Source organism: Caloenas nicobarica, chromosome 2 (assembly GCF_036013445.1).
Source record: "Caloenas nicobarica isolate bCalNic1 chromosome 2, bCalNic1.hap1, whole genome shotgun sequence".
NCBI classification, from domain to species: domain Eukaryota; kingdom Metazoa; phylum Chordata; class Aves; order Columbiformes; family Columbidae; genus Caloenas; species Caloenas nicobarica.
In genome coordinates, this window is record NC_088246.1 from 142,562,904 (window position 1) to 142,589,897 (window position 26,994).

Below are 26,994 nucleotides of genomic sequence, written 5' to 3' on the forward strand. Positions count from 1 at the left end.
TTCACTACGTCTTTGATTTTACAGTCAAATAACTATTGTGACCATCTGCAGCAGCTGCATTTTACGAATTATTTGCTGAACCAAACTAAGCACAATGACAAAAGTAGTCATCTCAGATGTACTGTTAAAACAGAGGAAGAAAAAGGAGCATTGCTTGCTTTTTGTACAGTATGGCCATCTGTTGTACAGATGTTATTATATAGAATGACTTCAGATACAATAATTGTATAAAATTTTCATTAAAACCTCAACAATTTGCACTTGTTTACTTGAATCTGCATAACTCCCCAGTGAGACAACACAATACGCTTGGGGTTTCTTTGGTTCTCACTAGCTTTCTCTTTGATCCTTTTTGATGTGCTGACTTTAATAAACATAGTTAAAAACACTGTTCAAAAAGATCATGGAAAAAACTACAAAGGAGCAATTATAGCAGTAGAAACTACTCTAATCTCTTACTTACGCAAGCTATTTTTAGTGAAATATGGGTTTTTACACATTTTACGTGGCAGTGTTTTATAAACAGTGTAAACAATCCCTTTTCCAGATGAGTTTTAATGTAGGAGGTGAAGTTGGTTTGTAAGGAATCCTATTTGCTAGGAATTATTTAGCAAAAAAACCTCGCAAGAATGTATTGTCGGCATTTTTCCTCCGTTTTAGGGGGAAAACAAAAGTGCGCGACCTTGTATAATGCTTTGATTTTTTTTTTTAGCTGAAATTAAGAAAGAGGCTTGCCATAAAACTTTTTTTAAATTATCCATTTTCCCTCTAGAATTCCCTTGTTTAATCATAGAAGCTAATGGCCTTCTGTTTTAATTTTTCTTCTTAATTTCTTATGAAAGTAAAAAGTTACAGCTTCTGAAAAACAGAGGGGCTAATTAGTTGAATTATTTCACTTATAAAAAAATAAATTGTAAGTGTCGAACGCTCACATTGCAGTTGGATCAAATTAGAACATGGCCATTTCTACATATCCTGCTGCACTGTTACACTACCTCAAACCTTTAGTGTATCAAGGGACTTCATTTTTTGGACATTTTTCATGTTTTAATACAACAGTTACTTACAACAATGTGGTTACTATTACTGCTAGAATACTTATGTTCTCCTCTGTACTTATGCTGAAATCCTGAGTATTTTAGTTTAAGTAATACTATTGTCAAATGTGACACAGTGTATTGGAATAAAAAATCCTTTAAAAAAAAAAAATTTTCATTTTACTTTAGAAGAGGCTACCAGTATAGTTTTTCTGGGTAGGAGTTTAAGTTATACTGATGCTAAATAAAATAATTATCTGTAGTCATTTTATATTTTGTGGCTAAGAGTTATAAGTTAAAACTTGTACCCATTTCATATAAGCAAATGATAAACATTTAGCTGATTTTGGCAGCTTATTTGTATTTTTGATGAAAATCTCACGTTCAAGAGCTATCGTTAGAGCTGGTTCAGTGATTTTTGTCCCCTGAAGTATGTGGCATGTTCTACAAAGCAACTAGAGCTCTTGAGTGCCATGTGCACTGTCAGATTTGAGATGGGTTGGTATCACACTTCAGGTACATAGCTCACTCCAAGAACAGTTGCGTGCCGTTAAAGTTGAAATAATTTTTAGCAGTAAGTACTAGGAAACAGAATGCAATTCCAAACTTACGGCTTTCAGTTAATTTAGGTTTGGTGTTGAAATTAGCACTGCCTACCTGCCAAAAGAGCAGATAAATGAGAGAAGTTGAGGACTGTACCCTCCCCAGAGTGAAAGACGTCAAGAAGCCTACAGCTTCTCAGTGGAGCTTTGCTTTGCTCTGGCTGGACACAGAAGGGGAGTCTGGCAGTTCAGTGTCTGAACTTAGAGAATTACAGACATAAAACATTCCAAATATCATAGACAGAGTTCCTCAGCCCTTCGTCCCATATGCAGAGTTGATTACTTTAGCATATAAATAAGGGAAAAAATAAACACTAGTTGAACATGTGATAATCACAAGTATTTTAACTAAACCTGAAAGAAATTACATGCTTAAGATACTTTACTGAAATATTAAAAATTAAATGCAGCTATTAATTGGTGTGGAGCAAAGACCAAACTTTGTTTTGGAGTTAACTGACTCCCTTGAGAAAACTCTGCTAAGGCGTTGTCATAGCCTTTGGATGCTGCAGATATGCAAGTTAGCCCATGGGGAAATAAAACATTAAATTAGATATGACTACCTAAAATAATATGCAGCAGTAACAAGCCATTTACAACACCCAGAAGACCATTGTTACTTTTAGAAAGAAATATAAACTCTTTCCAGCACTTGAACAATAGGAAATTAATTCTTTGTCAGTAAAAGCCACAGGACAAACTAAATATTTAAATGGCCACTGAGGACTGAGGTGGAACTGCAGCCTGTAGACAGCTATACAAATCACTAACAAACCTTAATGAATATTGGGTGTGGGCATCAAGGTCCTGTCAGATTTGACACCGTGTCCTAAGTAGCTTAAACCCAACACTGAAGAAAAGGTGGAGACCTCATCAGGTCTCTAACATCTGGGATTTTATTTGTCATTTTGGCATACCCTGCAAGCGCAAAAGAAAGAGTAAAAGGGGATTATCCTGACAATGAAATGAGTTACTGAATCTTGTGATAATGAAAAGCAGAAGAATTCTAATTCCTTTCTATAGTCCCTGAGGTGGAGGTGCGTTTATGGTTCTGCAGGAGTATAATGTAGGAGGGAAGAACAGATGGCCCAAAATCCATGAAACAAGACACCACGTAATCCCAGGACCAAGTACCACTATTAATCCTGGTCAGATTCCCTAGCGGTACTTTGTACAGGGTTCAGAATTGCTACTGATGAACTAGCACTTAAACTCGGGCTGCGGGGTGGGGGGGGGTGGGAGGGGGAAGTAGCTTGTTGATTCAGGACTTTGTGCACTAATTTAGTAGAACTCCATTTACAGTTGAAATAACTTGACTTTAAAAAGTAGACTCCAAATGAAATTCGATTCAGAACAAATATGGTTGGTTTTGTAATCTCTTCAGATTTTATTGTAAACTCTACAGCTTTTATTGCGAAAGTAATTGCGTATTTTTTAAGACTGGAATTTCTTTTGTTCTGTGGATTCAGGGATACATATGGCAGTAGTGGATGATACCGCATTGTTATGGAGAACACGAAGATTAGGAATTATTGCCCAGTCTTAAGGACCAGTTCGTTAAGTTGTTTAAATTGTTGACGCACTGGCAACACGTTTCTTCTTCTTCTATGACAAGAACATTTTTATGGGATGAGTTCACCAGCTTGCTGCCCAAACAAAAGGTGCAATTCCATAAGAAGTTTAGGTTACTCCGTCCATGTATTTCTACACTCTGCCTTGTGCTGGCTCTGGTACTCGGGCAGCTGTTCTGTGAGTTGAGTCAGGGCACCAAACTGTCCGAAAACTAAACCAACAGGAGAGAAAAGGTTCCAGAAAAGGTTCATCTCCTACAGCTGGCTCACTGGACAGGTACATGTTGATGATTGTGCTAGCACGAAAGAGAATTCAGAGAACTGTATGAAGAAGGGAGAGGGAGAAAGGGTCAAAGGGAGGAGAAAAATGGAAGCCTGGAGCTTCCATAGGAGCCTGGACCTGGACAGGCCTTATTCCTGGGGAACTACATCCCAGGAGCGTGGAGAAACCTGTTCAGTTTGTGTGGCCTGGGTGTATCTGTGAAGCCTTGAACTTCTACAAGCATAATTCACCTGGTTATAGAGGCTCAAAAAGCTCAGGTGCTGCCAGGCACTTTCTTCAGGATGGCTTCGTTATAAAGTTACCCTCTAGTTTATGGACTGTTTAGTGTATTAAAACAGTGGAGATACAGTGGAGATACAGTGGATCAAGCACAGAGCAGTGGAACAAAACACCAAAGCTGTAATTTTAATTCAAACTTGTGGCAACTAGGGTTACATTTTGAGTGGCATCCACTATTTTGTAATGCTTCATTTACTGTGCAATCATTCAGTGACTGATTTTTTTTTAGTAGTGCTAAGTATCTACAACTTTATACATCAGTGACAATTGTAGGCACCAGCTGTCTCCTGAAAATATACCAAACTTTCAACCACCTATAATTCAGATGTGAGGATACTTTTTTTTTTTTTAATTGAAGAACCTCTCCATGCCCATCTGCAAAGCTGGAGTAAGAAAATTTAGTCACTTTTCTGAAACTGCTGATATCTAAAAATAAAATGTTTGTGGTAGAAGAACAAAGTATCACTGATGTCAGTATAGCACTCAGTTTTGAAAGCTGAACTCAAAACTGCAAAATAAACACTATTTTTGTTGCTTTCCATTATGTATTTTTCTTCACTTAATTAGAATAAGATAGAGCAATATAGAGCTTTACAAATGTATTCTAAATTATTGTGTACCAAAGATAGTCTTGACCAGAAGTTAAAATCCCTTTAGATCTTAACTTTAGTATGCCCCCTCTGATCAGGCATCACAAAACCGAAAATTGCCAAATCAACAAGTGAATTGAGACTTTTGAGCTATTCAGTATGCAGTAGTGTAATGAACATGATGTACCTGCCCAGTTATTCTTTAAGGGAGAGGAGCTCACTTCAAATAGATAACCATCTTTGACTTCTCTTCTGATTCATCACTGACCTGAACTCCATTTGAACCTTGTTAGACACAAAACAAGCAGGATTCCTGGCCTGAGCTATAAAATATAATTAAGCCCTTTTGAAATGATGTGTAAAAGAACATAGCTTTACCCCCACTATACGAACTACCACCACCACAACCAATAAAGTTAAATCAAGCACTGCCTGTAATGGATTAAAATAATAAATGTTCCTGGATTTTTGTGTTTGAAGTACTTGAAGAAAACAGGCTCCCAGCAGCCAGGACTGCTGAATGCATGGGGACATTTATTAGTGACGAATTCAAGGGTTTGGCCTGTTCAAGATCATTACTTTCTGTTTACCTTGCGTTACACATCTCACGTTTTTACAGAGCCCACATGTGTCACCATGTAATGCTGGAAAACTCTTTCACTAAAGAATAGTTAATTAGTAATGTGTAAATATTGTTCTCGTGGGGAGAATGAATTATCGTAAGATTAAGCTCGAGACTAATGAGAAATCCAGTGTGGTCCATGGATTGTTAAGTAAATCTCTCCTGGAAAATTGTCCTTTATTTGGTCTTACCATTTGTTTGCTACTACTGTTTCCAAACTTGAGTACGTTGGCTGACTTTTAAATTAACTGCACTATTTCCCCTGTAATTATTTTCATAGCTTTGTCACCCTTTCTTCTCAGAAGCTGATTTGTAGAGAATACCTGTCAACAGAGCACTGTAACTGTAGTATAACAACTCATTACATGATGCATCTGAAGTTTTCTTAAGAAAAAAATCATGTAGATAATTGTATCAATATACCAGATATAATAACTTATTTACGTATTCAAAGCTCTCTTAGTATCTTTCACAACGTTGAACTAGCCACTAAAGGTGCAAAAATGAAGAGCGAATTCTCAGAAACAAATATCACAGATTATCATATTAGTAATATGTGGCATTAAAGCAGAAAGTAGGAAGGAGAACCGCTTGCTAATTAACCTTCAGCAGAGAGGTTGTCTCTGCCACCCAGCCCTGGGGGGCCCGTGGGGGAGCCTGGACATGGTCCCTCAGAGCGCACGGCGATGTGGGGACTGGAGCGCAGCCTGCGGCCCCCGTGGTCGGTGCAGACCGCAGCACTCGCGGGCATCTTGCCCAGCTCAAACCAGCACAGCAGCCTCTGTGCTCTGGGACACAGTCTTGCTTCTGAGCCACCCCAAACTCAGAAGAGCCATTTTCTTCTTAGTACTATGGTCTGTAGCAGAGCTACTAGCTTCCAAGAGGCTTTTCAAAAGATAGCAAATGGCACTGGCCTATAGTCAAGCTATATTTATTATCATACGTGTTCCCATTGTCTTAAAACTCTGTTCCCATATAGAATTTTGCCAATTAAAATAATGTTCCGTCTTGTATTAGGTGACAGTGCAACGAACCAAACAGGATTTGCAGCTATCTAAGTAAGAGCAAATGTGCAGAACGTAATAGAAGGAAAGAAAAAAACCCTCCTGCTGCATTTCTACTTGTTTCATTTGGAGTTTATTCAAATATCAGTATTTTAAAATGTTTTTGAAAACAGATAGTCCATAGTTAATGACAAAACATTGTCTGCAGACCAGGAAAAATAACATAACTCTTTCTCGACACCTGTTTTGCCTAAACGCTAAGTGTTACTATGAGGCAAGGGTTGTTTTAACGTATTTGCTACATCTACTAAAATGGGCCAGTTCTTTTTCTTTTTGTACACACAAATAGCTTTGTGCACACAGGGCAGTTAACGAAACACAAACTCTCCTATTATTGGTAAATGCGAATATAACCATATCATAGATAAACCCTCATATAACTATATTTATAACTATACTAGAGTACTCAGATTCTATATGTCGTTGTAAATGTTAGCGTAAATCAAGTATCTACTACTAAAAAGATGTTAGAATATCAAAGCAAATATTGTCTTTTAGTAAATTTTCTTCACTGTTCTTTTGTAATATCTCCATCTTTAATTTCCAAGCAAGCTAATTTCTTGACATTACCAAGCAAGTGCTAGCTTTTTTTCAAACCCTCCTACGTTGCTTCCAACAGTATAAAAATACCTGGATATTCCTTTTGAGCATATGTCGTCACAAAGGCGATCCTTCCGCTGGCACACAGAAGCCTGGTGGGAGCTGTGTTTTGCTCAGGGAGCGCGGCAGCGGATTGCGGTGCTATTGTGGCTCTGGGTGGAGTCCGACAGCAAAGGGCTGGCAGCATTTTTTAAACACTGTCCAAAGCAAGTGCTTCATATTTATTAGTCTCTTGGAGGAGTATTTTAAAAGTCATGAAACTATTTGTTCCTAGAAGTAAATTATTGCACGTACTGAAAAGTGTGTTGGCGTTCATGAGCAATAATCCAAACAGAACAAGTTAACTTCTACATATCACAACAATCGTTTATGAAGATATATTACTTCTGTGTGGTGCCATCTCAAGTTCACTTCAAATGGAGACTTTGATTTACTCTGTTTAAAGTGAAGTTAGAATTCTACGATAGAAGTTTGTGTGAGAGATGCGTGCAAGGACTGACTGAAAATAGGGGAAAAAAAGGATTATTTTGTGTCTTTACGCATTCCGAGATGATTGTTTTAGTGATAGGAAAGCAACTTCACTGACTGAGCAATATTAAAGTAAGCTCCCTTCTAGTGCATACTGGTATTTCTTCACTCCTTTCCCTTAGAATGCGAGATTATTTCTTTTCTAATGTCATCCTTTTAGGATTTCCATAGTAATGGTACTCCATTGAAGCTTCGCTCAGGCCCAGGGATCTCTTTATTTACTATTGCATTTTAGAGTTTGCGCAAACTTGTTGATCTTAATTTGTTTTCTTTAAGCTTCCTTAAGGCATCAATATGTGCAAGTTTGTCTGAATGCTCTCTGCATTCTTTTTTTATTGAGAGCACGGTGGTTTTTATACTAAGAGTCACTTCATCTCCAAAAGGGCATGTGGATATAACTGCTAGGGAAGACAAGGGTGTGATTCTTGCCTATACAAGAGCAATCTGGGTCACAGCAAGAATAAGAAAAATCTCTCATTGAGTCTCTGAGCTTTTCCTGGTATTTGTAGGACACAATCTGTGGATGTGTCTTCTATTAAAAATATTTCATTTATTTAAAGTTTACCAATGCTTCCTTTTTCTTAATTGTGTCTTCATTTCTCATTGTTTACATAGCATTTGAGCAAGGCACTGCTGATTTTGAACCAGCAGTATTATGTGCTGAATGCTCAGTTCTGTTTCTAAGCTGTTCGATATTGTGTTTTCTTTGTACTTAGTGGAGCTGAGATGACAACAGAAAAAGACTGCAAAGCATAATCCTTCCAAGTGTAATCCCAGTGAAAGAAAGCATAAATAAAACCACTTGTATTCTGGCATTCCTTTTTCCCTTTTGTTATTTCTGCAACTTGGCACGTATTCCAATAAAACTATAGAACATTTCTGTATGTTGCAGAATTGTGCAATAGTTACTGAGAATTTCTTCTCTTTAAAATCAAGTTCCATGTAGAGTATAAAATAACTAGGCTGAGTGTAGCAGGGTGAGGGTGAGCTCTTCCCATAAAAATATCTCTTTTTCTTGGTTTAAGGCTGTATGTGAAGCTGCTTCATTCCACAGTTTACCAGCTCAAGTCTGAGCCAGTGCCAAAAGGAGAGGCATCAGGGTGTGCTGATACTCGTTTTCTTGATTTTTCACTGCAGTTCCGTCTCAAAAAAACACTGGACAGTTTCTGGCATATAAACCTGTTACACGAGACCAGACGCAGGGGCTCAGAAACCAGCCTAAATAACCCGGAGCTAAAACCCCTTTGCTCAGCTGGTGACAACAGTCCTGCTGATTGGCACGGGACAAAGGTTCACTTGAGCCCTTGATCATTCCTACTGAACTCCAAACTGCTCAAGGCAGAGATTCTTCTCGTTTGTGGTTCCTACTCATGTTGAATACAATTCAGTGCCATCGTTGCGGTAGGGACTGTTGGACCACTTTCCTAGAGGAGGCTGGAGTAAGAAAAAGAAAATCCAATATGTTTCCTTCCATTGTATAAAATATTTCTCGCTATTATGGAATCATAACTCCCCGGATGCAGACAGACTTCTTTCTGGATTCTTAAAGAGATCCGTAGAGAAGTTTTACTGCATGTATTCAAAACAGTGAGTTGTATTTTTGTGGGATTTTTCTACCAGCAAAGGTATGAAAACAGAACATGGAACTGTAGCTTGAAACATCTGTATGTAAGCCTTAGGTGTTTTTTAATCTTTTGCCTTTTGTAAATATCCAGTTTCATTAGAAAAATAAGCTGTGGGCATTATAAATTATGGTGACATTCAATATTCAGTGTTGAGTCCAAGTACAAGCACCAGAAGAGAAAAAAAAGTTAACCCAACCTCAGATGTAGTACTTTTCATATAAATATACAAAAGAAATGCATAGATATTAGGTACAGTTTGTTTTATTAAACAGGGACTTGCAGTAAGTTAAATTCACAAGAGATGTGACATTTCTGGATGGTATTTCTTTCCTAAAAATGTTTGTGACTTTAATGAGAGTATGTAAGTTCTGTCATAGATCTAACCTACCATTATCATTTCTGTGTTTTATAAAGCTATGTAAAGTGCAAATGGTTATGATGTATAAAGTTTAAATTAAACTGGTTTTTAGGTAAACACATGATATTATTTTGAGTTACAGTAATTCTTTCAAATTATTTGAATTCGAACATTACCCTTATTCTCCTGCTAAGCACTCCAAAGTCTAGCAAGGCAATATTTTATGATAACTAACTTGAAAAAAAGCAGAGATAATAGCTATTTTGAACAATTTCCTGTCAGTTTAAAATATAACCAAGTGAAGCAGCTGTTCTTGTTCTTAATATTTGAAAAAAAAATCATAGTTTAAAGAAAAATGTCTCTTCTCATAAACCTTAAAATACTCACACATGTAAAAAGTCATAATGTTTTGGCAAATAGTTCCTTGCAAGGAATGTGTGTGAGACATACCTGCTCCGTAACTGCCACACCGTATAAAGCTGCTTAATAGTGTTGGAAGAGCAAGTAGGGAAGAAAAAAAAAAAAAATCACAAGTCTTGTGTCTCAGCAATGATGCTTTTGCTTGGAGAGGGAAGTGATTGTCCGCATGAGTATTTCCATGGAAGTCAGTGGGACTCCTCGTGTGAGTGACCGCTCATGGGCACAGATTCCCAGGTTCACGGTAAAGTAAATTCAGGAAATAAGAATGTGAATGTTGGGAGAATAACTACCAGCGGGATTAATTGTCTCTCTCTCTCTTTTTAGGAATCCATGGATCATCTTTTGTCCTTGATGTGAAAGATTTCCTACTTAAAACAAGTCTCAAAGAAAGAGCCAGATCTCTGGTGGGCCCTTTTTGCTGCTCTGTTAATGTGGAAGCCAAGTGGTGTAAGCACAGTGGTGATCCTGGCCCAGAGCAATCTGTTCCAAAACTGTACGTCGATTTGAGAGGAGGGCTGCTGCAGGTCTGTATCAGATGCTTATGGTTCTGCTGTTGAGCTGCATTGGCTTTGAATGATTGGGATTTCGTAAATAAATTGCATGAAAGCTTGTAAAGCTTTGCAGCCTACAACAGTTCATTGGGTTGGCATTTTTTGCTTCTTTGGCGTGGTTTTTATTTTACCTTTTAAAATAAATACCAATTCTTTCGTGTAAAACTGTTGATTGAAAAACTGTGTACAGTGTTTTGGGGTTTTTCTAAATACTGCTTAAGCTATGTATTGTAGCTGTATGTGTGTGTTCCCTTAAAACTACTGGATCAAATTACTGACACTTAATATCTAGGACCCTGTTCCGATATATGTGTGTTTGTCTGTCCATGAGCTATGTGTCTGTAGTGCCTAGGGGTAGCTTTAAGAAATACATATCCTTTCTTGGACCAGTTTCTCAGGGGAGTAATTATAAACTGTTGTTTGTAGCAATTAATACTCGGCTTTCCGTGCTATCCTCTGCTTTTTGGAAGTGCCCACAACTTGAAACCAGTCCAAGAAGCACGGGAGTTCTTGAAATGAAAAATAGATTCTGTGGGGCTTAAACAAGTGGGCTTTAAGATATGTCTTGTTTTAATTATTTTTATTGTAGTATCTATACACACCAAATGTTTTAAAATAAATATATAAATCAAGCATATAAAACACCAAAATGAAATTTTGACATTTAGTCGTGTCATTAGGTCTTTTCCCAGAATCGACATTAGAAGTTCTTAAAACCACAGTGCTGGGAATAGGGCTAATTGAATAAAATGTATTCTAAAAAATGATGTCTTAATAAATAAAGTCAGTTTGTTTCTCTGCTTCTTTTTTATCTGTTATTCACAGGTACTTGGCTGACAACCTCTACATGTTGTTGATAATTAAAAGTCTGGTTTTTTTCCTAAAATGTTAGGGTTTTGACAAGGACCAGAAAAATATCTATAAATCTGAGAAAGCCACGTATTAATAGAATATACACTGGGAAAATTAGCTTTTGCAGAAAACAATTATTTGGTCTGGGAGAATAGATTTAGAATGTCGACAAAAGCATTAGAAATTTTGTTTCAAGTTAATTTATTTTACAGCTAATGATTTTACCAGGTTTAAACATTATTTCATCTTCTACTACCGTTAATTTGTATTGCAGCAGAGCCTAGAGAGCTTATGTGAAACTGGTTCCTCATCTGTGAATATTGTAGGAGGAGATCCCTGCTCTGGAGTTGCAGATGCCTAAAAATAAAATGAATAAGTGGAGGGGAAAGGCGTTTCTCCCTCCTCCATTAATGGGGAGCTGAAGCCTCTGGAATCAGCTGAAGGGGCACAGAGCTCCTTTGAGCTGATCTAGAAACTGCAGGAGCGATACACTGGGTTAGGGAGGTGAGCAGGGTGGCGCAGGACTAGCTCGGGACTGGCTCTGGCTGTGTTTCAAGGGGGTCTTGGTTTATTCCGTGGGCTTATGTGTAGATGCAGGGAAAGGAAAAGCTTCCTTCTTGACAGCTGTACTACACTCCCTTTAGGCATCTTCTGGCTTTTTTTTTTTGGTATGTGAAAATTGGTATTTCCCAGTGAAGAAATTTGCACTAATCTGTATGTCCATGCCTGACTCATTTACTTTACTCCTACCTGTACTGTGGACTTTTAAGTTACTGTCTGGTGATTTCGATTTCATCCCACACTCTTTCTAAGTCATTTTTTCTTTATTTTATTAATTGCCTGTTGGTTCCTTGTCTTCCCTGTTGCTTTTGGGCCCATTTCTGCACATGAAGACTACAGGACTTGTCCCCGTTAATGTGATTCTCTCGAACAGGAGTTTGATTTGACAAGAGCAGCACTGCTTGTCATAGCTGGGGGAGAGGAATGTCTACTTGGCTTTTATTTTGCTATAAAGCATATGAATTTTCTGGACTTTGAATACCAGTTTTTGTTAGATATTTTTTCTAAATTTCTATTTTAAACACCAAAAATCTTTACACTTTTAAACCTCACTATGAGAACTTACAGCACATGCAGTTCATATGCTGTATATACCCAATATTTGTGTTTGAGATGATCTTTCTAGACATCTTTGCTCTGTCACTCAGTTTGTAATGCATTCTAGAATTCCACTTTTGGAGCAGCATGCTCTTTGAATAGTTCAAACTTTTCATCTTGAAGGGTTTTTCTGGTCATATCCTAAATTGCAAAACCTGTGGCCAGTCCTAGAATTATGTACTGCACTCAGCTCTATGTTCTTGCTTATGACTTCTAAGGTCAGGCAGCATCAAGTATCAATTCTAAGTGGTAAAAATTCATGCTTTCCTTCGAATTATGAAAAGAACAAATTTGCCAAATGGTTTTGTAGAGATTTCTTGTTGTTCTTGTTCTTGTTCTTTTTTTTTTTTTCACATTAAGGATACTTGCAAGCAATTAAGGCGTTACGTAGAACAGGCTGAAAGCTGTATAAAGTTTCTGTTCTTTTGAGTTTTTTTCCTACAAAAGTTACTAAATAATAGTATGTAATTGTTTTGTCTTCTTTTTTTTTTCTTTTTTTTTTTTTTTAAAAAAAAGGTTTTCTGGGGTCAAGAGCATTTGAACTGTTTAGTTCTTCTTCAGGAGCTTCTGTGGCAGTACCTCACTAAAAAGGGCACTGTCGAGACTTTGATATCTGAACGTACATACCCCACTTGTTTTTCTGCGGAAAGGAATCAGACCACAAAAACTGAGCATACCTCAGATGATCTGAGGACAGGCCTGTTCCAGTATATACAAGATGCAGGTAAGAAGAATACTATTGCTCTTTTAAAAAAAAAAAAAATTATAAAGTAAGTGCAGTAGTAACTTATTGAAGATTTCTTGCCTCTTAGAATGAGTAGCTTTGGGTTTTTTGGAAAAGTAATTGAAAAGACATCTGCTAGAATGAAAAAAAAATACGTTTTTGATTTCTTTCCATTAAGCTGTAATCTTTTAAAAGTCAGGGAAATTGCTTTTTTATTTTCTCTCCTTTTGATCCTAAGGGGTTTATTTTTAACTACTTTGGTCTCATAAACCAGCATGTTTCTTTCTTGAAATTATGTAACAGATTATACCTTTCTTTCATTTGACAGAAGCACAAAAACTGCCCAGTGCCTATGAAGTTGTGTTTTACAATGAAACTGAGGATAGTCCGGGAATGATGTTGTGGAGATACCCAGAACCCAGAGTGCTCACTCTTGTAAGAATTAACCCTGTTCCTTTCAATACCACAGAAGACCCAGATATTAGCACTGCTGACCTTGGAGATGTTCTTCAGGTGGGTAATGAGGGTTTTCTACTTTGATTAAGAAAAGGAAACGTTACTGCTCTAAAGTGAATGTTTTCAAGCTTTGGTTTATTGAAAATGAGCAGAAAATGTCAGAAGCTCTATAAAATCAATAGGAGGTAAATTCCACAGCTCAAGCACATCTTTAGTTTTAAAACTACTTGTGCAAACATTTTAACCACTCACCTGTAAAGTTTTTCCAAGACATAATAAGCTATATCCAAATTTATCAGTTCTGCTGAGCAAGCACGTAGAGTTTTTATTCTGGCTTCCTATTATTTCATCCATCAGTCATTACGTAAAGACTTGATTTGAAACCAAAGAGGAAAGACCTGGTCTGAAATAGCCAAACTTCAGTGGAGTTGTTGAGCTTAGATTTCCAATCTGGCTGTCCTCTCTGGTGTCTCTGATGGCAGACGGCTGTGTTGTTTCTAATAAGATCCACAGGGTGGAGAGAAAAAGGATCTATTTTCTCTTGTTTTGCTTTGAGAGGGTTAAAGTGAACAGTCCAATTTGATTGTGTGAGATCATGGAACTGCCCTTCAAAGGAGGGCTGAGTGCTGCAGTTGTGTGATTCTGGAACCCAAAAATAGACCATACCTCACGATTACACTGATCCTTAACCCTGAGAATCTTTGCTTTCTAAAATACACAATCAGGTAGTTACATTCTCTCCTGTCTAGTCTAATTCATCTTTGTACATTCACTTACTCCTTGCTAACCTATTTAGATTTACCTAATTTTTTTTTAATCACCATTTCCTTTCTGTATTACAAATTGGATCTGTCATTATTTTTTTGTATTTCAATCAGCTTGTTAATCAGAGTAGTGTTGTGAGTCAAGGAAAATAAGTATCTTCCTATTTGCTCAGAAATGTTGAATTGTATTTCATTATTGCTATAACATTAAAAATTGCTTTTAAAATTGGATTATGCACCAATATGCTTTGAGTTATAGATAAGTAGGATAATCTTCCTCAGATAAATGGGATAATGTTATTACCGTGCACATACTGTTAGTGAGATCATGTAAGTGTCCTGCCAATTTCTTTGCCCTCTAGACAGCCAAATGTCAGCTCCTTTCATTTATATGAAAATTAAAATTAAATGGAAAAAAATCAGCTTCACTTGGCGTGAGGTTTGAATCAAAGATCAAAATTGTGTTATTGTATGCTGTCTTGATGACCCGATTAAGCTGCTATGAAAGTGAGCAATTTGCCATCTTTCAGGATGGTATTTTCAGAGCACAGCACACCAAGTCTTTGGTATAATTACGTTAGGCTCCCATTATAGATAACAGACATCGTGAGCATAATGTATGTGCTTATGTAATAATATCACCCTGTACAGCAGGAATGTCAGTTCTTCAGGTGGGCATGTGCAGTTGGACTTCTAGTAGCACATGTTCTGCTGCTCCGTGCTTCCATGCGACGGTCTGGAGAAAAGAAGGTAGTTGCAATCCTTGTCATTTCCCCTGCGATTGTCTCGAACAGTAAACTAGGAAGCACTTAGACACCAGTTCTCACATTCTATCAACTTCTACTGGTCCTCAGGTAATTCTTCAGATTTGCATTTAATCTTATACATTGAGCACAGAGAACCATTTATCAGTCTTGTTTAAAGTTTGTGGTCAAGCATCCCCGTATAGCTTCCCTCCATGATGCTTTTTAGTGTGGCGCTCCCTTCTTAAGGTCTGTCAATTTTATGATTAATTAATTCCTAGTAAGTTTTATGTTACTACCTTGGGCTTTCAATTACAAGAAGAGATGAAAGATATCAGCCAACTTAGAGGACATCTATTAAAAAACTGTGTTCTTGGCAACATGGAGTACAGAAATGCCTACAAGAGGATCCACATTTCTCTAGTGGGCCATTAATTATGGTAGTAACTGTTGCCTGGCTCTAGGTGGTGATTTATCACATTTTCTAGAAATGGCCAAACACCTACACAGAGCAGCTCCACACAATGTAGATAAACAGCCATTTTAAACATGGGCAGTATGCATTTTTAATTAGCCTTGCATAGATATCCGAGTGGAAAAAGTAACACAACATGGATTTTCAAATTATTTAGGTAAACTATGTTTACCAAATACTCATCTCAAGCTTTAGGTTCTGATATTTAAATTCATCAGGAGACCTTTCATCAGCTCCACTTTTTTCACTGCATGGATATATGTCTGCTTCTTAAGATACTGCATATTTACTGCATATTGAAAATTCACAAAAAATAAAGAGAAATATGACAAAACAAGTTTTCTTTTATTCACTTCTTGACATGAAACATGAGAGGAACATCTGCAAGCCAAAGACTTCAGCTTTTTTGAGAAAAAAATGTAAATTTAAAAATAATAATTATATTAAAAATATATTTTTAAAAACTTTCCCAGGACTCTGTATGTGTTCAAATGATGGGAGAACCCATGATGTCACCAGCTGTGTAACCACTCTCCCTTAATCCTTTACTTCACATAAATCCAGGCAAAGGTGCACTTCTGTAGTTTGTCTTGAATTAGAAGTTTGCCAGTTGCGTATTCTTTCTTTCTGTGTAAGTTGCTGTGACATTTCATCTAGCTTTCTATCTTTGTTAAACTTCTTTTGGCAAGTCTTTTTAATCATGGATAGGTTTTAGAAGTCTCTTTGTTTTTATAGCTATTCTTCAAATTCCTGGAACATGCAAAAGCTTCACCATAAATAGAATTTTTCTAGATACTGAAGTTACATGTCATCTGCTGTGGCCAAAGGATAAGCAAACAGCTTCAGATTGATTATAAGAGCTGATATGAACTATATTGTTTCTGTAAAACCTTACCTTGCTGCTTTTTCTAGATTGTCCCAAGAGCTTCTTTTCTTGTGCTTTCATTTGTGTTGTTGCAAAGGTTAAGCAGTTTCACTGCTCAAGTTTCTAATCCTTTACTTTTTTACAATCCCAACTTCGTTGTTTTTATTTGTGGAGGGAAAAGGAAGAACTGATGTTTCTGCCGTGATGTAACCTGTTGCATTTTCTTTAGCGACTTGAAATAGAAGTTTGATCTTTTTGTTTGAAGGGAGTGAGAGAGAATCTTAGATGCATTTGCAGGAAACTGCATCAGGATTGTATTTCTTTTGGGAGGTTGAGAGTACCTGAACTTGTTCTTCCTGTTTAGTGGACTTTGCAGCCCTTTTCTGTTTAATTTTTAATCCCTCCTTGTCCCATTTTCACATGCTACCAATGTTCTTTGGCTCTATGTGATTCACCATTCTTACAGATAACTATTATTTGGTGAAACACCTTTAGACTTTACTGGTACCTCTTCTCAATTTTTTAAGGAGTTCCTGGTTAGTGACATAAGGTGTTTCTTATCCTCAGGTACTAAAACCACTGCCTGACATAACTTCTAGCCCTTCTTGACCTGGAGACTTTTTCTTATTTTATTCCCCTTATGTCTACGTCACTGCCAAGATCTTTTTGGAATATACCTTCTCAAGACTGTTTAAAGTTTATCTAGTAGTGTTTACAAGTTCTTACTAATGAAGAAAGGACATACACAGGTATTATTTTTGGAATATAAAATCAATGAAGTGAAGCAAAACTCAATTTGCCAGTGTGCTTACAAGTGGTTTGGGTGCAGCCTTGTATAGCTAACTGGAAAATGGTTAATACTGGGTTCTGTCTCAAGAAAGAGATGTGCTATGGATGTAGAATATTCCTCAGTCTTTTATACTGAACATATTTCTAGTTCCTTGGTCAAAGCTAGTAACTCTTCATGATTCTATCAGCTTCTGTTTCATTTCTACTAATAGTTGCCTGTTGCCCAAGTTGTGAGATTTTTTGGTCAGTGTTTGGAAAGCTCTAGATATAGCTAAATAACTTAATAAAGGTCAATGTGGAATGAAGGAATATACACACAAGAGCAGTAGTTTCATGTTTTTGTAAGAAGAAAAAGTAAGTAGGCTGTCTTGTCCAAGTAATTTAATAAATATTGCTCTAAGCCACCACTATTGTACCCCTTGTATAAAGGGGATCTACAGAAAAGACCTTCAGGGAGCAAAACTCAAACGTTGGTAAAGGCATACCCTTTTGATCTTGACTACTGCGAAGATTATTTTTAAAATAAATGGAAAAGAAAAAGCATATTCCACTGATACCTTCGCTTAAGACAGAACAAATTTCATAAGACTGAAGTTAATCCCAGCGCTGACTCCATCTAATGTCATGTAAAGCATGGTAATCCATTACTGCCCAAACCAGCAAGGGCAAAGGGTAGGACAGTGTTGATGTAAGAATCATATTCATGCCTCAGGAGCAGAGGAAAGTCCGAACTTTGAAAAATTTTACAAAATTAATTCAAAAGATAATAAGCAGGATGAAGTAGCAATGCTATTACTTTAAAATATTGAAGATTGATATTGGTACCTCAAACTGGATGCTCTCTGAGACTTTCTCAGGTGCAACAGATGAAATTTTAAATCATTCAAGTAGGTTGCTGGTAAGAGAAATCTTGTGGTTGAAGGTATGTGGATGAGCAGCTTTAAAAGCCTGTTTTATTATGTACTTAAAGAAAATAGGTATACAAAACCAGAAAGACAAAGCCTACTGTTCTTGCTCCAAAACGGTTAATGTTACATTTAGAACACTCTCTTGCGCAGAGATTTTCTGTAGTAAAAACTGTGGAGATGTTTGTAGATTTGTCTGAGCAAATATTCACATTTGAAGACTTAAGGTGTGCCTCAGTTTCCCAGTTTAACAGTAAACCGTGTTGTACCAGGCAGCCAGCTTGTTGTTACAGGGCAACAATTCTTTTATTTACTCTATGACACTCTTGTTTTGTAGCAGTTAAAGTTGGGACCCGTTGATAGTGATGATTCTCATTCTTCTGAATCTGTCCATAAAACGCCTTCCACTGAGGACTTTGAAGCATCATAATAGCCTGAAAGCAGAATATGTTTTACAAGCTATATAAAAATGTCTCCTGTGGGGATATCAGAGTTGTAGAAGATACGTGAGCAACTCAGGAACAAAAGTGTGCTAGATGGTCTAAACTGCTGAGGAAGGGCTTCATAGTCTCTCCTCATCTCCCCATTGGCTGGAAGAGAATTTGTGGCTATTTCCTTCACCCTAATTGTTCTGGTTGCTTTGGAAATACGGCATTTGGGAGGACCAAGTAAGAGCAATTTCTAATTCCAGACAATAGTTTATGGTTATGCTGATAATGCCACTGTACCAGAACATAAATACTTGAAGAACAATATATTCCACACCATAACAAGGGACTGTATTTCAGAGCTGTCATGTAATGCTAAATTCAACCATGCTTTTACAGTTCCTCAGACCTGTCAGGTTGCAGCAGCTGAGAAAGGATAAGTGCTCTTCATTTCTATGGTGGTTTTACACTTTGAAGGAGGGAGTTGCAGGAGAAAAAATTCTGTTAGGGATTCACTAGTGACTTTCAAATTGTACAGATACGATATGGAGTTACCTACATTTAGGTGTTTAAGCTCAATGAAAAGTGCTGCTGGATATCTGTGCTGTGTGGCTTAAAAAGGTACTTGCACTATATGTCTCGTTTCCCAAAGTCTTCCTGTGTCTTCCTGCAGTTTTGAGAATCTCAGATTTGTTTGTCTTTGCCTCTGATTAGCCTATGTTGGTGTACTTTTCTGATTTCATCTGGGCCACATTTGTATGTCATTTATCTTTACCAGGACCAAGGCTGACAGGTTTGGGTTAGCAGGAGGGAGAGCAAAGATTGTGAGGGGCTCAGCAAGATAGGAAAGCAATTTGTATGCCATCAAGGAAGCACTCCACTTTTCTGTGCAAGCAGGTGAACAGGACATACAAATGATTTCCTGTACAGCTGGAGGCCTGCTTTAGCTTGTGAACTTTTTACAAGGATGCTCAGTGTTTGCCATTCCATTCTAGAGTTAGCTTTCCAGTAAGGGATATTCCTGGCTCTGCCCCATATCTCGAACAAAAAGCTATGTTTTGTCACAAAAGCATTTACATAAGTGGCCATGGATTTAAAAGGTGGGGAAAACCAGATCTGTCTAATCAAAGTGACCTTATAATGTGTAATGCTCCAAATTCTGAGTTCTGTGATTTATTTAAGCTGCGTCACCAACACAGACTTAAAATTCTTTCTCCTGGATTGCCATCCAGTGAGAGATTCAAGCTGTTAAAGCTTACAAGACAAAATGAAGATAATCTATGGCATTTGCTCATTTCTCCACATGAAGTTAAAATAAAATATCTACTGAGCTATAACCCCAACAGGTTTTTGTATTTGAGGGTGTTTCCCTTGTGTACCTGCCAGGATTCCTATTGCATGCAAGTGTAGTCAGCACTATAACAGCTGATGAAAAGATGAATGTGTGCTGAGGTCTCCTTTTTTGGCCGTTCTTCTTTATGTAGTCTCCTAATAAACAGAGCACTTATTCCTGGTTTAGAAAAGTGGTGATTAAATTAACCAGATCTCAAGGTCTACTGGAGAAAATTAGGGCAGTGAGCATAGTTCTGAGGTTGCAAGGGCTTAACTGAGATTTAGGAAGGAAGGACTAGGTAAATAAAACCACTCTGGTAGAATTCACTCAGAGTGTTTGCTGAGATGATGAAATCTCCTCTAGGAGAACATATAATATTTCCAGCTTCAACAGGTGAAGATTCAAAAAATTGTCTGTTGCATTACCTTACATGCTTATGCTATTTAAAGAAAGCATTTGCAAATTCTGCAGTCTGGACTCTGATTTCTTCAACACTGTCAGCCAATAAACAGTCATTTTCTAACACCTTGTGGTTGTTTAAACAGTGGCTTAAGGAAGCATGAGCTTAAGAATGACTGACATTAGACCTACTGTAAGTCATTATTCCAGGAAAGATTTGACATGACAGTCAACAGGAAAAGAATTATGATCAATGTCAAAGACATTCATTTTTCCTTTTAACAGAGCATACCTCATTTTTGGCTGGCTCTGCTTCCTTTTTACTTTTCATTCCCTATAGGGGCTACAGCATTCAGCTGGGCATTTGAGAATCTGGGAAAAGAGCTTTTTGGGAAACCACAGTTTTATTCATGTTTGATTTATCTCTTACAATCCCAGGCAACAACTATTTTGGAAATCCAGATGATTTGTGTGTGACGGGTTAGTGATTTAAGTTCATAGTGTTATTAGGTAATAATCTGTGAAGTTCAACTGTGCTTATCGATAAACCTGTCCATTTACAAATGTTTTAATCTACTGCCATGCAGTTCAGTACTGTCTTCAAATAATCAGACTTTTTAGATGGATGGTGAAATAATTTGTCTAGCTGTTGTGAATTCATGAGAAGGAAAATTTGATGCTTTGTATGGGATTCTGCTTTTTAAACCTTACATTTCTTGTTAATTCTACCTTTTGATGTTACTCTGAATGACTGTGCTAGTCATACTACTGCTATACGTAGACTGCATATAGTGTTTTTGTGAGTTCTCTGCTGTGTGAAGAGTTGCAACAAGTTTGGAATGAAACAATACAGTATAATTAATGAGCATATCTGATCATAAACAAGAATTGTAACAAATGCCTTTTATTCTAATGTAGGAAATTGCTTTCCTGTCAGTAGAAGCCGTGTTTACATCTATGCATGTGTACGAAAGCAGATGCAGGTTGTTGTGTAAAGAACTGCTCTGTTTCAGAGGGCTGAAGGTTTCCTTTTAGCCTGAGCCACTTACACTTCACATGATCTGGATGTGAGTGAGTTTTGTGACGCTGGGCAGAGTTTTGCACGTTTTCGAAAGCTAAGACTGACTATTAGGGATAAGCATTGTCTTCATTTTCTTGCAAGGAAGGAAGCAGGGGCTAAAGGAGTTGCAGCATTACACAGCGAGTCTTAAGCAGATGTTGAAACAGAGCCCGTTCTCTTTAGGAATTCCAGCTTTAAACATTGTTTGTGAACTTCCTTGCCTGAGAGTAGGATTATCTCAGACTTTACTATTTTGTTACTGTATTTTGTGTGTATAATCCTAATTATTTTGCTGTGTGATCTTAGTGTTCACTGCATTGAGATGAGACTGTATCGTCTGGCCTACAGTTTCTGTGCAGTCTGCAGGGAGTTAAGCGTAACTCGTTGGGAATGTTAATGGAAGTTGTGCATAATTTGCCTGTGCATCACACTGAAATTTACCCTTTGGGGTTACTGAGCCAGTGAAAACTCTACCGGGTGCCAGAGGACTGACGAAACCATCAGATTACCTTAATGACAGATTTACACTCTCCTCGTGTTCTGTACTTTTCAGATTTTGTAACTCTGATTTATGAAACTTTGCAAACCAAAGTCCTTCCTGCTGTATGCTGATCTTGGGGCACTTCTTACAGGAGTCAGGCTTTGCTGTGGTGAGAATAAGTGGTCAAAATAGCCCATATACTGAAAATGGTGCAGTACTTTATGTATTAATAGACTGTTACCCTCAGTCCCAGAGGTGGCTGTATTTCAACAGCATAGTGCTTATATTATTGATAAATACTGAAGCTTAGAAAATGAAAAGCCTTAAATAAAAAGTGGAAGAATTTTCCTGTATCAGAAAAAAGAGAATAAGGAGTATTGCAAGAAGTAGATAAGTCCCTAGTGTAAGATCTCCTATCCATATAAGTTTATTTCTCAATATTTGTAACAATAAAGAACCTAATAAATTAAAGGAAATACTATTGCTTTTGCTATTAGAAAAGCGAGGGATCAGTCTCAAATTGAGTGGCAGTTACTAGAAAAAAATGCGCGTATGTTGTCTTGTTTAAAAAGTCCTACAGAAATGTTCTCAGTCATAGCATAGTGCTGTGCTGTGCTTTCTTAACAAAAGCTGTTAGCGTGTTTAGAGTAATTTTTCCACAAAGAAAAAAGTCAGTATCTGTAACAGATTACATTACTATACACACCTGCATTCTCTCTGAACCTGCTAGCCTGATAAATTGATAAGTTGGTCACGTGTTGTTTTTAAAAGGCAAAGAACGTAGTTCCTAATAAAAGAATGCTACATATTTCTCCTGAAAGGTTAAAAAGCATTTCTCAGGGCTCTTAAATTACCATATTCTGATACCAAGGGAAAATAAAACCTGGGCTTAGAGTCTTGTTTGTACTTAGAGGACTTTCCGGACAGGAAGGCAATCTTGATGCAATTCAGTAAGCCACAATACCAGTGGGGCATTACAGGTGAAAAATTTGCAGCTGTACCCCTCACCACAGCGTATTACAACTGTACAGTGGAATATTTCCTGTACAGAAATAGGGCTTGGTTAACTTTGTTTCCCAAGAGTAGATCACATTAAAATGTTATAAAATCATGATTTCCTGCATTTGAATGCTTGTGGTTTCTCAACTGGTTCCAATATTACAAAGGGTTTTTTATAGCTTCTATTAGTTGAAGATGTATAGAAGCTTTTTTCCAAAGTCAGCTAAAAGGCAGTTATGTATTTTTAAAGAACAATTTCTCTCAGAAGACGGGAGTTTTCTTTCCCATCTCTTTATTATAACTCTATTTAGTATTTGTTTTAGAAATTGCAGTATAAATGTAAATTTAAATAAAATGAAATAAATATGCTAATAGGACCATAAATAAATTTGTTAAATGGAGTTGAAAGAGACAACGTACATGTAATAACATAACTCAGAAAGCAAAATAGTAGTTGTTTTCGTTATTCAGCCAAAGACCTCAGTATGGCTAGGGGAAAAAAATAAATTAAGCAGATACTGCGTATTCAGTTTTAAAGTGAGTATTTATAATTTAAGTGTTCTAGCTTTAGGACAAAATTTGCTAAATGAAATTCAAAGAGAAATTTTTAAAATTATGTGAAGAAATCATATGGGATAATTTTGAGAATCTTCTCCAGTTGTGGTACCTGGTTATTCCCGTGTGTTGAAAATTGAGGGTGCACCATAGTGAAATAATTTTTACTGCCCCAAATATATGGGTACATAACACATCAAAATGGTGTCAAAGTACAGAAAACCATAATCAAAATACAAAGGAGATTTTGCTGGGGGGACAGAATGTTTTTAATCCTAATACTACTGCTAAACCTAATAATACTAATACTAGGCTAAATTTTTACCTCGCTGTAAACCACCACATCTTTTTAATTTTTTTTTTTTTAATCTTTGTGGTCTGTAGCTGTGCCAGGAGAAGCTGTTTTGCACACTGATACGATAAAATTCTAGCCCTGAGGAAGGCTAAAAAAATGTTATCCAATGGGCGGTTCAGTTTGTAGCACAATTTCACAATGTCAATCACGTAAGATAAACAGGAATGCTGAAGTATCCTGCGGTTGTCCAAAATGTTGTTCCACTGGACAGATGGGATTGTGTGTGTTGTGTGAACAGGCATATTACAGAGGTTTTATTCTATTTAATATTAATCTTCTTGTGAGTATATTTTCTACAGAACATATTTTTCTGCAGGGTTCTTTTGCTATTTTTATATAAATAATACTTCAAAATCAAATTTAAAAGTCCTGTTCTTGGTAGTTATTGCCAAGAATTTTTCCCTAATAAAAATCTGGATAAAGCTTTTTTTCCATGCTACTGCAACTTCTGTTCACCTAATGGGAGAATTGTGTTTTTAAGGTGCTTGGCCCTGAAACAGTAAAATATCCTAATAACAGAATAGCTTTATTACAGAGCAATCAGTTTATTCATGCTCAGGAAGCTGGAGTTAAAATCTCAGCATGGGTTGGCGTCTGACACAAAGCGCTGGTTTGTATTGTATTCTGGCTCGCCTTCACTTAGGTGGCCCTGCTCGGAGGAGATAAAACACACACACGCTTCCTGTCTTCTGGGTGCATTTTCTTGTACAGTAGTTGTTTCTGGAACGAGAATAACTTCATTTCAGAGAGGAAGCGCCCACCATCTGAGGGACTGAGATTCAAGAAATGAGCATTTATTCTGTAGAAGCCTATTTTCTAGCAAAAACATGAATCAAAAGGAAGCATCAGTGAAAACAACATTAAGCACATTTTTCTGTAACCCAGATGTTAATATCTCTCCTTCTTTCTCAGCTGGACAAGATGTATTTTGCAGCCTAAGACATCTGCATTTGTATAGTTAAAGGTCCACATCAAGTTTAAAAATTATATGCTCCAGTATTTAAGTAATAAAGCAATAATACCCTTATATACCCGTCATCCAGCAACCTCAAAGCAGTAGGCAGGTGGCTGTAGCTTTTTCCTAGAAACAAAGATGGGATTAGCTAAGAAATTGAGATATTTTAATTAGTTCTGTCCTAACTGACAATGATGTTTATTTCTGAGACCTGCTGGCATTATGACAATATGTGTAGTGACTAATAGCTATGATTATTTACGGTAACATGTCAGCTTGTGGAAGCACGTTGGCATCGGCCCTCTGCTCAGCTGGAGAAACGTACCTCGTGATAAGTGGTGTGTGCCCGCGACTTTTCACATCCAAATTAGCAAGTGGTCTGAAGCTAGGAGGGTAACATCAGCTCACAGGAAGATCCAGAAGCATGTCGTGATAATGAAAGCCTTTAAAAAGCACATATGCATCAACAGCCATTTCTCTCCCATTGTGTCTTACCGTTACAGATAACTTTAAGTGGGAATAAGGAGTATCCATGTGGTCAAGAGGATGTACAACATATGGATGAAAATATTAGCATGTAACATAGTGTTAACTGATTCTGTAGCATTTCTTGAACCCCTAGTTTCCGAAGAGGAATTAAATGATTCTTGTACAGATAGTGTGTGACACAACATATGATGAATAAGGAAAAACATGATCTACTACATTGTAGTGCATTAGTGGGACTTCTTCATGTTGGTTATTAATACTGTCTTGCTGATAGGTTAATAAGCGTGCAGGAAATGACTTGAAGAATGCAGGTTTTTAAGAAGGTTTTTGAGTTTGTTTTTGTTTGGGGCTTGGGAGTTTTCTGTGAAGTGTATATGGTAGAGGCTTCATCTCTGCTCAAAGTGAGACAGGTTCTGTTGGTAGAGAGTCGATGTGTGTTCACAGGGGTGATTCTTATAATGTCTGTGTTAGTGTAATATATATGAAGATTTTTTTTCTTAAAATACAGCGAAACATGAGATTCACAGAGAACAGGAATCCACGCTCTCCTAATTCAAGAAATTTCTGCTCCAAGGCAACTATTTCAGCTGAGTTGTTTCTTTGTGTCCTGTACTCGCAGGGGGCAGGATTGGAACTGTCCCTCAGAGGCAGCTGCTTTCCTTCCTATCAGAATTCACTAATACACCATTTTTTTTCTTCATCAGAACAGTGCCACGCATTTCTGGGGTCTCCCATGACTATAGTCCACAGCAATAAAGGGAAAAAGGAGAAACCTTCAAATTCTCTGCTTTGTTTTAAATGTATTTATTTTGTTAACAGTTTTCGTTATAATTGCTTAGAGTTTAGTCTGTTTTCATGTGTAATAGCTTTTCACTTCTGCTTCTGATCTCTGCTTTTAATACTGTTGAAAAAAAAAGACGACTGCTGTTTGGCTCTCCGTTGACATAAACATCCTTCCACGTAAGTGTTTGTGCCATAGCACATGGTTTTCTTGCAAAACAGAACTTTGGAGATCCTTTGTTAAATCTGAGCTCACAGTTAAATAATAGTTCTACGCACACGTAAGTGACAGGGGCTGTACAGTAATGGTTCTGTTTGCATTTTACAGGTGAATAAAATCATTGCAATTCAAACTGTCTTTGAGAACTAGGAAAGATGACAAAAAGCTGTGTAGAAGTGTCTGTTGAAGAAGCGTGCTTTTTGTTTAGCAAACAAGTTTATGGTTAGATGTGCTTCACTAGTGTTTAGCTTTATAGAGGCAGCACTAGCGGTCACATTTTCTAAGACGTAACAATTATTGGAATTATAGTTTAGGTTTTATTCAAATATTTTAAGGTAAAAGTACCATATTTAATTCTACATATGGGGAATTTTTTGTTGCAGCTAATTCTCTTATTCCCACTGCCTATGACTCAGTTCTGGCATTATAGCCCATTTCCAGGCTTTCACAACTATTTTTTTTGGCAGCTAATATTGCCCAGAGCTACCATCTTTCCTTAAACTTATCCAGATCAGGCATTAGTAATAAACCTCCTAGAACAAATAAAGCTATATATGTAGGAATCAAAGATTCTAAGTCAACTAAGTCTTTTGAAAGCCTCAAACTAGAAAGCTTACAGTTTGGATGGTCCTAAAACATGGGCTGTATTTTGTACGGGGAATCACTTAAAGTGTGTCTTTGACTTTTACCTTCTAATGTGTAGATCATTCCTTGAAATATACTGTCTCTTGCTCTGGTAGATTTCTTGACGTATTACAACATAGGAAAAAACATGTGAGCAAAATTAAAAAGGAATAATCTTTTCAATGTCCTTACCAGCCTATTTTAATTGTCAGGTGATATGTTCTTTCTGGCTACTTGTACTACTGAGTCCAGCGATCATTCCTGTGCCTTTCCAAATTCTTCATAATTCGCTTAAGAGGTTACTATGGAGTTCCTAAAAGGCAAATAACACTATGGCCTGAAGAGGAGTTATTACTTCTTTATGGCATAATAATTGGTTTGATCATTTTACTTTGCCGTCGTTTTCTCAAGATAAGTTTCAAGATTTCCACCACCTACTACTATTGAAGTACCTA

At 37.1% G+C, this 26,994-nt stretch overlaps 1 protein-coding gene across 6 annotated transcripts in view; it reads left to right on the forward strand.

Annotated features, from left to right (window-relative positions):
- The window catches only part of VPS13B (vacuolar protein sorting 13 homolog B), a 459,420-nt gene that overhangs the window by 366,210 nt on the left and 66,216 nt on the right, over positions 1-26,994 (forward strand). For all 6 annotated transcript variants that reach the window (XM_065627245.1, XM_065627244.1, XM_065627248.1 and 3 more), the window contains exons 37-39: positions 9,904-10,103; positions 12,657-12,864; positions 13,193-13,377. In XM_065627245.1, the coding sequence (XP_065483317.1) occupies positions 9,904-10,103; positions 12,657-12,864; positions 13,193-13,377 (593 nt within the window). The remainder of the gene's footprint in view (positions 1-9,903; positions 10,104-12,656; positions 12,865-13,192; positions 13,378-26,994) is intronic.